This window comes from Coturnix japonica, chromosome 4, assembly GCF_001577835.2.
Source record: "Coturnix japonica isolate 7356 chromosome 4, Coturnix japonica 2.1, whole genome shotgun sequence".
NCBI classification, from domain to species: domain Eukaryota; kingdom Metazoa; phylum Chordata; class Aves; order Galliformes; family Phasianidae; genus Coturnix; species Coturnix japonica.
This window is the reverse complement of record NC_029519.1, coordinates 30,527,222-30,538,772: the sequence shown is the minus strand read 5'-3', so window position 1 is coordinate 30,538,772 and position 11,551 is coordinate 30,527,222. Positions and strand designations below refer to the sequence as shown.

General features: G+C 51.0%; 1 protein-coding gene across 1 annotated transcript; it reads right to left on the bottom strand.

Annotated features, from left to right (window-relative positions):
• Nucleotides 1-6,658: 6,658 nt before the first annotated feature.
• RCHY1 (ring finger and CHY zinc finger domain containing 1) lies at nt 6,659-11,529 on the bottom strand. Its single transcript, XM_015861245.2, has 9 exons — nt 11,408-11,529; nt 11,206-11,325; nt 10,990-11,105; nt 10,841-10,919; nt 10,306-10,350; nt 10,142-10,200; nt 9,238-9,264; nt 8,852-8,972; nt 6,659-8,079 (listed from the first exon to the last, which is right to left on the bottom strand). Exons 1-9 carry the CDS (start codon nt 11,486-11,488, stop codon nt 7,957-7,959), a joined length of 771 nt encoding a protein of 256 aa, XP_015716731.1. The 5' UTR covers nt 11,489-11,529; the 3' UTR covers nt 6,659-7,956.
• Between the last annotated feature and the right edge of the window lie 22 nt (nt 11,530-11,551).

The window sequence follows — 11,551 nt, the reverse complement described above, 5'->3', positions numbered from 1 at the left end:
CTTCCTTCCTTCCTTCCTTCCTTCCTTCCTTCCTTCCTTCCTTCCTTCCTTTCTTTCTTCTTTCTTTTTATTTATTTATTTTTTTATTTTTATTTTTCCCCAAACACATTGTGGGAGCCTGCGGGAAAGGTGCCTTTCCCCTCTGCACTTCCAAGATAAGAAACTTGCCAGTGCTGCAGCCATAGCTGTTTGCTTTGCAGCACTATTTTTCATCCTTGAAATACTCGTCCTCTAAAATACACCAAAGCCATTTTTTATCCCCAGTTCATGCATACAGTTAATTGCACACATGCACACACCAAAAAGGAAAAGAGGAGGTTGGGTGGTTTATGGTTGGCTGCATCTTTAAATGCTGTAATGTACTACGGGCTTCTACAAGAGCAGGTGGGCTGGCAGCACTGTGTTCAAACCCCTCACGTTTTGGGGACCAGCAACACAAAGCTGTCCATTCAGGGAACAGCTGAGATGACACCAAGTTGGGAGGTGGTGTTGATCTGCCTGAGGGTAGGGAGGCCCTCAGAGGGATCTGGATAGGCTGGATTGCTGGGCTGAGGTTAATGGGATGAGGTTCAACAAGGCCAAGTGCTGGGTTCTGAGCTTTGGCCACAATAACCCCATGCAGCACTATGGGCTTGGGGCTGAATGGCTGGATGACTGTGAAGAGAAAAGGGACCTGGGGGTGTTGGTCAATGCTCGGCTGAACATGAGCCGGCAGTGTGCCCAGGTGGCCAAGAACGCCAACAGCATCCTGGCCTGTATTAGAAATAGCGTGGCCAGCAGGAGCAGAGAGGTGATCATCCCCCTGTATTCAGCTCTGGTGCGGCCGCATCTCGAGTACTGTGTTCAGTTTCGGGCTCCTCACTACAAGAAAGACATTGAGGCCCTGGAACATGTCCAGAGAAGGGCAACAAAACTTGTGAGGGGTCTGGAGCACAAGTCTTATGAGGAGCTGCTCAGGAAGCTGGGATTGTTTAGCCTGGAGGAGGCTTAGGAGAGACCTCATTGCACTTTACAACTTCCTGAGGGGAGGTTGTGATGAGGAGGAGCAAAGGGAAAAGGGTGGTCACTGTCCCACAACAGAGACTTCATAGCACCTTCACATCCCTACACTGGTGGGCTCATGGAGAAAACGTCAACAGCTTTCAGGCACCTCAACATGGAGACCTCTCACCTGTCTTGGTGGCACAGATGCTGCCCTCCAGTGCTGTAGGTACCAAGCAGCTCCTCATTCTTTTTTAACGAAGATGGGTTAGAAACAGCAAATAGAGCAGAGAATGTCACTAAAGTGCTGCAGAACCCTAAGGTTTGTACTTCATCTGAGATGTCTCATGTATCTGGAGCCCTCTTCACTTGTGCTGAAGGGCACTGCAGATCTGGAGCGGGTATAACAGCAGGCAAGAAAACTAGCCAGTGTGCTGGGAATGGTCAAGGGAAAAGAGCCATAAGTAAGACCACAACCTGTGCAGAGAGAGGGCAGTGTTCATTCACTTCCTTTTCTAGCATCAGCTAGAAAATGGGTCCACGAGAAGCTCGCAGTCCCTTGGTGGAGCATTCTGGCTCTGGGAGAAAGCAGATGAGTTAACAGGAGAAAAATCTGATAATTACACCTTCAAATCCATCCAGCTGAGGAAAGCCAAACTTTTGGCACACATTGGGCAAGTTTTATGACAGGGTTTCTCCTTTCTTGTATTTTTTTAATGTATTTTCTAGTATTTTATGTTTGCTCTAATATTTGTTTCAGTGGGTCCCAGGACACCCTCTGTTCTGGGCTCAACTACTTCCTAGCAGGTGCACCCCAGCAGGAAGTGCTCCTTTCCATGAGCAATACAGGGCAGAACCTGTGCAAATACAAAATGCCCCTGGGATCCTGAGGCTCCCCACTACTTAATAACAGGGTCCACTTCCTTTTTCCCCAGATGGCCCTGATTCTCAGTTGTCTGCTTCAGTGGGGCTGGGGAAGGGAGGGGAGAGAATGCAGAGGTGGGAATCACTGGCTCTGGTGATGTGTGAGAGGAGAAATTCTCCCACAGTGGCTGCCTTCTGCCTCAGTCCCAACAGCTGCAGCCCTACTGATGCTTGTCTGTCCCAATATCAGGACTGTGATGCTCTGAGAATGGCCATCATGCCTGCTTTTTGCTCAGATTATTACAAAAAGTGCAATGTGCTGTAGCCAGCATATATGGATTTACTTGGCCTCATGACCATAAGTGTCCCAGTCCAGAAGTAAATTACTAGAATCATGGGATCTTCTGGGTTAGAAAAGACTCTCAAAAGCATCAATCTGACCTACCGAGTCCCATCACCAAACCATCTTACCAAACCTCTTAATGCCATATCCACAGATCTTTAAAAAACCTCCAGAGAATAGGACTCCATAACCACTCTGTGTGTGGCCTCTTCTACTGCTTGGCCCTCACTGTGAAGAAATTCTTCCTGACATTCAATCTAACCCACCTCCACTGCCCCAGCACAACCTGAGGCTGCTTCCTCAAGTCCTATAGATTTTTGCCTAAGAAAACAGGCTGACACCCTCCTCACTGCAACATCCTGGCAGTGGTAGAGAGCAATGAGACCTCGCTTCAGCCTCCCATTCTCTAGACTAAACAGCCCCAGTTCCCTCAGCCACTCCTCATAACTTGTTATTGGCTTCCAGCTTAGGGGGCTGAAATCTCCAGAAGTTAGCACTGGGCACACCAAGGACTCCTGTTAACTCAGATGTCTGTATACGTTTTACATGCTTTGAAAAAGCCCTATAAAAGAAATGACTCAGCAGCGATGGCTTTGATTTGATTTTGTGATGAAGTACAGGGAAGGTAATTACTGTCTTCACATTATTTCATTTCCTCCAGCTTCACTGGAGCAGCTCTGCACAGACAAACCCTGTGAGGTTCCCTGGGGGAGGCAGCAGAGCCATGTCCCGCTGTGCCCCAGGTGCTGCGCCCCAGCCAGGGCCCACCCCGAGCCAGAACTGCTTGATGATGGCAGCTCGTCATAGGAGCAGCCTCTGAGAGGGGCTGCTGCAGAGGCGAGGGCCTCCAGCACTGCCTGTGGCCATGCCCCACACGCTGCCCAAGGCACGATGGCAACGCAAAGGGAAAACAACAAACAGCCAGGACATGCCTTAGAAACTTCTTTAAAAACAAGCTTGTGCCACAGATATTCTGCTTTAGAAATCTACATATGTATTTACAAAAACAGCAGCAGCTTCTTGATATTTTCCAAAAGCTTCCCCCTCCCCCTTTTTGGCCAGATTCCTCATCTCTGAGATACTTTATTTATTTAAAAATAAATAGCCGGCATAGCTGCGCCCAGCACAGTGCGTACCCACAGCAGCACTGAGGACACGTCCCACTGCAGGTCCCCTGCTCGCCCTACCCAGAGAGTCACTAAGGTGGCCATCGTGCCAGCGTTGCTGCTGCTGCTCTGTCCCACCCCATTAACTGAGCTTTAGTTCCCCTCCCTTTGAAACTATGGCACTTGTGGCCATTCAGTGAGCACCACCATGTCAGGCACTCAGTGGGGTTAATGGTGTATGTCAGTCACTAGCTTAGACAGGTGCTGGGTGCAATAATTTGTTAGATGAGGTGATTAATGTAGGTGAGAGAAGCCTGCTTGCAGTCCAGGGGCCATCTCCACTGAAGGCACAAATGCCATGGTAAGCACGCAGTGACTTGGATACTGCTGACAGCCTCAGCTTGACACTGCCCTGTGCAGAATCATAGAAGCATTTAGGTTGGAAAGCACCTCCAAGACCACCAAGTCCGACCATCAGAATGGTTCCTACAACTCCAGCATCAAACTGTTACTTCGAACCAAAAAAACGCCACAAAAATCACAACATGAGGGCCAAGGGTCATGAAATTTATTCCCATTGCTCATCTGGCTCATGCCACTGTGTTGCAGTCATCCTCAGCTGTCACTTAAAGGTCATTTCTCAAGCTGTCCCCATGCGAAGGCACAGGGAAGCCCTCTCTCCTTCAGCTCTTAGGGCTTGAAACAACTTCTAACAAAAACCTGGCCTCCAGCCCAACCCGCCTGTGTTCTGGGATGCTGCAGAAACATTCGTGCATTGATATTTTTAGCCTTTTTTTGTTTGTTCATCTCCAGCTTGGTTCAGCAGAAACCAGCACGTGTTCAGGACTGCAGAGCTGCTCCTGTCCTGGCCCCTGCCTCAGTTTCACATCACCTTGTGCTCAGAATGGGCTGAAGTTTGGACTCCACCACAAGCAGACAGCCTCCTGACATCCACCTCAGACCCCCTCACCTCCACAAAAGCCCCTGCCCCTCCTGAACTGCTCCACGGGCTCAGCTGTTCTGACAAGTTTCTTGTTCTGCTCAGAAAAACAAAGCTGCTTGCCATGCAACCAAGAAAATAGCTGCAAGTCCCACATGCAGCTTCCTTCCACCCCAACTCCACAGTGAGACCAGCAAGGAGAAAAAACAGGGAAATCATCCCATTTCCAGCACCACCAGGGGGGCACACAGGCATCCTGCTGCAAGACAGACCAACAGACTGATGCTCAGGCAGGGCTCAGTTACAAACAGAGCCCAGCCAAGGAGGACATTCAGAGGACTTTGCTAATTGCATTCACTCCAGCTTCAGGATAGAGGGCACCTGTGCAGAGGGGCAGCACCATAGCCTCAAAGATGCTGCTACCCCCATCCAGCTCTGAGAGGAGTCCATGGACCCACAATCCTCTGCTCACAGATCCCCCCCCATGTTTCACATTCCTCAGCGGGCCTTCGCTTTATTAATAGCTTTCTGACCTTGTTTGTATCCCCAGCCTACTGGAATGTGGAGTTTTTCCCACCAGCAGCAACCACCCCATCTGGTCCTCATTTTGCTGTGCACCATGGAGAGCACTTGGTCTCAAGGTGGCTTCAAACACAAAGCAGTTACCCACCTACTTGTACCTGCCTTCCTCCGCTTCCCCAGCAGGCAGGGACCAACCCCAGGGCTGTGGCAGCATGTGGGATTTTGTTGTCATTGTCCTACAAAAGGATCCCTCATTTAGCAGCTCTGTGGCAGAGCGCAGCTCTTTCTGCAGCCTCTTCCTTCCCAAACAAGCTCCTCGCCTACCATTCTCACCAACTAATCCACCACATTTATCTCCACCTCAAAGCCATTTGCTTTCTGCTGTGCAAAACACATCCCTGGCAGAGGTGAGGGCTCTGTGCCATGCTTGGTGCACAACTCGGGGTCCTGCTCCTGACACTGCATTTCCCAAAGCCACATGGTTTAAGACCCCAACTACCCTCAGACCAGAGTGGCTGACAGCAGCACACCCACCCCAGACTGAAACGAGAAAGTCCCTTGCTAGAAAAGCAGCAAATGCGAAAGCAAGAGAGGGAAGGGCTGGAGTCTGAGACATTTTCATTCTCAGCCTCATGCAGAAACACAGCTGGGATGGAGCTGCGGTCCCCAGGCTCAGCTGAACCAAGGGCCTTCTCTCATGCTAGTCTTGCAATTGAAACCCCAATAGGAATAATTCCAGCTGCAATAAAATTAGCATAGAATTTAGCATAAAATCTGCCTGGCTGAGGACTTGACCAGCACTATTTTAGCTTTAGCAATACAGTCAAAGGCTATTCAGCTATTGAGCTTTCTGCTTGGTGCTTCACATCTGCACTCTGACACACCATTGCTTCATTTACCTAATAGTTTTTGCAGGGAAAAAAATAGAGGAAATACTTTCCTGGTAATGAGCAAAGCACCATGGAAATAAGAGCTGGGAGACATGCATCAACCCAGCCTCGACCTCTGCAAGCCACCAGCACTGCATGCAGGCACTGCTGCCCTGGAGCATTGCAGCTCTTCAGACGCACATTTCATTGAGTTAATGAAGAAGTGGCTGCAGCTGGTTCTTCCTGGCTTGCAGGGTTTTTCTGTTCTGCTTTTTGCCCCCAGATATTTACTAGAATTTGTTCTTTATTCCCTCTCCTAGCTGTGCCATATGCCTGTGCATACGAGCATGTCCCTGTGCTGCCTCCATTTTTCCACCCAAATGCACCTCCTGCCAGCAGGATCCTCAGTCGGGATGGCAATTGCTGGGTCAGAATCCATCAGCGGCCTTCTCACATCTTGTCCTGATGCACCCAGCACGCTGCTGGTACCCCTGCTGGGGCACGGAGCGGACAGGCAGGATTGGGGCAGGAGGGCAGACACGGTGTGCGTGGCCCCAGATACACTGGCCTCAGTAGCCACTGTTGTCCCAGCACAGCTCTCAGTGGCACGAGCGGCTCCGGTATCCATTTTAATCAGATCTACCGCTGGAAGGCCACGGTTAATTTGCTGCTTGCTTGGCAGCAGCTGCTGCTTGTTTTGACGAAGTCACCATGACTCAGGGGGGTGACGCGCACTCCCCGCACGCTGGCTCAGTGCAGCCTCCCTCACTGCTGCTGCCTGCACTCGTTTCCCCAGCAGGCAGCACCGCTCGAGACAAAACTCAGGCTCACTTTCTGCAAGTGCCATCCTGCAGCTCTGCAGAGCTGCTGCACGCACACAGTGGGGCCTGCTGCACTCCACAGGTTCCTCTGTGCAGGAGCCCCTGCTCAGTGCCAGCCTGGCAAGTGGGAACAGCACACAACTCTGTTTAAGTTCACACAGGTATTTCTAGAAGGTATGCACGTACAGAGTGATGGCACCACACTGCAAAAGTTGTTTTAACAAAGACATTGTTTGACATTTATTTTTAGCAGTGAGAAAAGTGCTGCAGAAGATAGGGCAGTGCAAGAGAGCTGCAGTACTGCCACCATCTGCCTCCCGGTGCTTCTAACTGCAAGGGCTCACAGTGGGAGGAAGCGGTGCTCTACAACAGAGGGAGGCGCAGACAAGGAGTCACTTTTTAGTGCGTTTCATGCAGGCTGGTCACTGCACATTCTGACATTGTCACCAACTAAGAACTGGGGGTTCATTCTGCAGAACACCAGGCAGCGTATCACGCACAAGAGGGGATAAGTAACACATCCAGGTCATGGCCTCTCTGTTCACACTGAAATCAGAGACCATTAAAAAAAGCAAAACGAGGCTGCAGAAACCTGGTCCCTGTGCTATGTGAGCACCTCTATCAACTGCAGCCCCTTTAGCGTGCCCCAGATTTGGGTGAACAGCCAACCTGGTGTCAGCTGACACAACACTGTGTGCTATCAAACCATCAAGCTATGCTATAACGCCCAGGCCTTTGTAAGACAACAATGCAATAGAGAAGACGAAAACATCCTGTGGCTGGCAAAGGAATCAGAGTGAAGAGACGTGGAGCAGTGGTAGCTCTGGAGGGCAGCCCCACAGTGTGGTTTGTAGGCCGTTCAGCACAAGGGTTGCCTAGACTTTGCTTTTGAAATGAATTCTGCATACATCATTTGTGTGCATGTCCTCAAGTCCAACTAAGGTATGTGATTTCTGCAAGCTCAACCCTTTCTGCCTGCTCACACTGGTGCCTCCGAGGCCCTAGAACAAATACATCACTTCAAAGGAACAAAATGTACTCACGCAAAACTTTGCAGATGTCAGCTTTATGCAAAAGGCCGCCCTCAAAGCTACTGATTTTCCCTAACTGCTGCGAGCAGAACAGCTACATCTCCACCCCGCGTTAAGCTCCCAACCTCTGGCTGCCCCACAACACACTCCGCTCTGACAGCTGCAGCTCACAGCACTTTCCCATTCTGCATCTCACTGGTTATTTTCCCAGGCTGCCTTCTCTGGCATTACAGGGTGCTGCCCTCCAGGGACCAGCCCTCACTGGGCACTGCACAGCTTGGCAGGGAGCTTCCCAACACCACAATACCCCAGGAACAAGGGAGGGGGACAACACTTGCAGAACTCCTTTGTACCAGTAGAACATCTTCACTGTTTCTGTGACACCTTTGAATAATGTTTACTGACAATTTATTTTGAGAGCCTCTTCCACAGTAGGGTCTTCCTTGTCCAGCCATACACAGCACATTGTTTAGATGCTGCTACTCCACAGGCTGCTTGGATTTTCCATCTTGGGCAGTATTGTACGATTCACAGTTTGTACACTTCATGCCTAGGAGATGGAACTGCACTGTAGACCGGGAATTGCAATCATTACAAAGGATCTACGTACACAGAAAAGGAGAGAGAGAGAGAGAGAGAGAGAGAGAGAGAGAAAAAGAAGCTGTTGCATCAACAAGACACTGAACAATAACGTCATACAGCTATGCTTTCAGCAAGCACTGAACCGCCAGCATCAGCCAGGCTGCTGGACAGTCAAGCAAACTCCCTTCTCAGAACAGGCAGCAGTGAGGTCTCTCCCAGCATCCTGACTCCAGGAGTCAGCAGGATGTGCTGTCTAAATCAGAACAGATACAACTACATCAACCAGAGCAGTTTCATTCAGTCTTAGTAGCTAGCAGCACCCAGTTCACGAGAAGAAATGGAACCAGAAATTATCTCCATTTGCAAGCTTTGCACAAATTAATAGCTGAATATTTTGCAGAAAAAAACAGCACAGTTACTCTGGATTGTGAGGCTCCAAAATCAAATATTTCAGGTTTTTGCTCTGACAGCACCAAACATAAAAGGAGGGATGATACTTCCAAATACCAAACCACTTCTCCACTGTGTGATATTATGGTACTTTCTGGTTTTATTTTGTTGTGGGCTGTTTTGTTTTGTGCTGCCTTTTTTTTTCCTAGTAGGGCAGAGGGTGCTGATGTTTTAAAACCCAGCCGATGATTCCTTAGATTAACACACGACATTTCCTCAGCACTCCCAAGCAGTCAGGTTGGCTCCTAATGCAGGATGAGCTCCTAGCGCTCTCTACTGCCAGCAATGGTGTGTTGCAGAGCTGCCAAGAGCAGAGGCATCAGCACACGCCTCATCTCTTACCTCCACCATCATGTTTTGATACTCGGTGGGCATAGGAGTCTGTGCTACTTCATCATCCAGCTGACGCCAGTACCTTCTCATATCTAAAGCAGAGTGCATGCACAAAGGACACCTGTAGCCTCTGGCAAAAAGGGGAAAAAGCCGTATTCAGAAAATGGAGCAGGACCACAGAACAGGTCCACTCTAAAGAACAAGTTTCTCATCATACAAATCAGAGAAAAACTCAGCAAGCAGAAGTGTTCGTTCAATAAGAGTTAGGAATTAAAAGCCTCCTTTCCCTTTAGAAGCTGTCCTGAAGTTACCGGGTACTGGAATGACACTGTGATCATTGCCTCAAGGAATCTGCTCAGATTACAACCACACAAGAGAGGTTTAGAACTACTTACTCTTTTAACATCTCTTCGTAACATGTTCTGGAACAAAAACACAAGAAGTTCAGTAAGAACAACTGTTACAGATCGGTAACACATCTGATCGAACAAAGGGGGAAGAGATTCATAGCTATCCCCACAACATAAGTTACAAAACATCCCGAGACTAAGTGAAAAGAAAGCTTCCCTTCAAAATTATCCAGCATGCAGGCAAACATGCAGTGACAAAGCAGACCTGATTCCATTCTAAGTAACATGAGAAAGTAGACATTAAGACAAGAATCGTGCAGCTTGAGTTTAGTGAAAAAAGACGCATCATGAGGTAACTCTAAAATGCACAGCAACTAAGGGAAGACTCAGTCTGGTGGGCATTAACTCAGAGCACAAGAAAAATCAAGGGAGAAAAACAGAGTAACGCAAACAGTAAGAAGGGAAAATGACATCCTGAGGTTATGAGGGGATCAGGAGGAAGGGAAGCAGGCAGCCCTGCTGCATTCATTCTTCCAAAAGCATGCTGGGCTGTGCATCACTGCACACAGCCCAATGGAGCAGGGAGGTTTTGCAGAGTAACACAGAATTCTATGGTCTTGAGAGTGCCTAGGGAGAGAACTTAAAGCACAAATGAGCACCAGCCTCATAAAGACACTGTGCAACTGCTTTCTGCACCAAGAGGGGGAATCTCTATGGGATTCCTGACACTAAGCTGCAACAAAAGGAAACAGAGCATAGGAAAAATTCAAAGCAAATCTTCCACCGCCAACACAATTTGCTGGTGAAGAAGGAGGGCATCCTTCTTGTGATACGTCTTGAAGAAGCTGAGCACATCCTCTACCACATGGTCCCTCAGCAACCAGGCACACCCAGCACGCATACACAGGGCAGCAGGTATTCCCAATTCCCAAATATCTGCAAACTTTACTTGTGAAGAAGGTGACCGCATGGCAGGACACGAGCTTCAACACGGGATGTGTGAATGTCCTGTTTTGAGGCAAGTATCAGACAGAAGAAAGAAAACATTCAGTTCCAACAGAGACCAAAACGCAGCCCAACACAGTTCCCAGAGCCAAAAGCAAAGCAGCTCACCTCTAAGCATATGGGGCAGTCCTGCCTGGAGACATTTTCAATGCACTTCACAAAGACAAAGACAAAGTTACACTGCTGTATGAATACCACTTTTCTTTTTTTAAACTCAAGAATTCCTCTAGGATGGATAAGAGAAGGTGTGTGAAACACGACTGCTTTCACACAGCTTTGACTTGCTGATGATTAGCAGACAGCTGTGTGGAGAATAAAGCAACAAAGAACAGCACTGAACGCTGCCAGATCTGCCCTGGACAGCAGCATTCGGGGCCGGGAGGGGACGAGGCACCAGCTGAGACCCAGCCACAAGCCGCGCCGACCAGGATGCGCCCTGTGCAGCACTGAGGGCAGGCCTGGAGCCGCTGTGCTGAGGGCAGGCCTGGAGCTGCCGTGCTGAGGGCAGGCCTGGAGCCGCTGAGCTGAGGGCAGGCCTGGAGCTGCCGTGCTGAGGGCCCGCACGGCCCCGGTTCCTCAGCAGCTGTTAAAAAGAACGCGTAGCCCTTCTATTCCTCAAGGCCCTGAAGCGGCGCGCCCTCACCTTGTGCTTTCCCTGCAGGCTGAGGCTGAGGCACAGGTTGCACTTGGCGCAGTGGAAGAAGTCCTCCTTGGGGCCGATCCTAGGGAACGAGCACGGCGTCAGCGGCCGCCACTGCCCCGCCGCAACCCCCCCCGTGCTGCGGGCCGCACCTGCAGATGCCGCAGTGCTGGCAGTGGTACTGCTGCCTGTCGCGGTCGAAGAGGTGGCACACGTCGCAGTAGTACTCCCCGAAGAGGCTGCCGCAGCCCTGGCAGCGCTGCTGTACCTGCCGGCGGGCGGGGCCGAGGCCGTTAGAGCGCGCCGCCCGCCCCCGCCCAAAATGGCGGCGCCGGCCCCGGCTGCCGCTCTGTGGCTCCCCCCGTTACCTTCTGCAGGAGGCGGCAGCGCGTGCACTGCACCTCGGCCACGCGGAAGCGGTCCAGCCGGTGCTCCTCGGCGCCGTCGTGGCACAGCCGGCACGGGTACAGCTTCCCGCAGCACGGCGCCTGCAACGGCACGGCACGGCACGGCCCCTCAGCGCCCGCACGGCCCCGCGGCGCCCCACCCCCGCTCCCGCCGCCGTCTCACCCTCAGCAGGCAGCCCCGCCGGTAGTGCTCGCAGCCCCCGGCCCGCTCCGGATCCCGCCGCTCCTCCCCGACGGCCGCCATGCCCCGCACCGCCCCGCAGCTCCCGCCCCGCCCGTTCCGCCTCCAGCGGAAGTCATTAGTGCG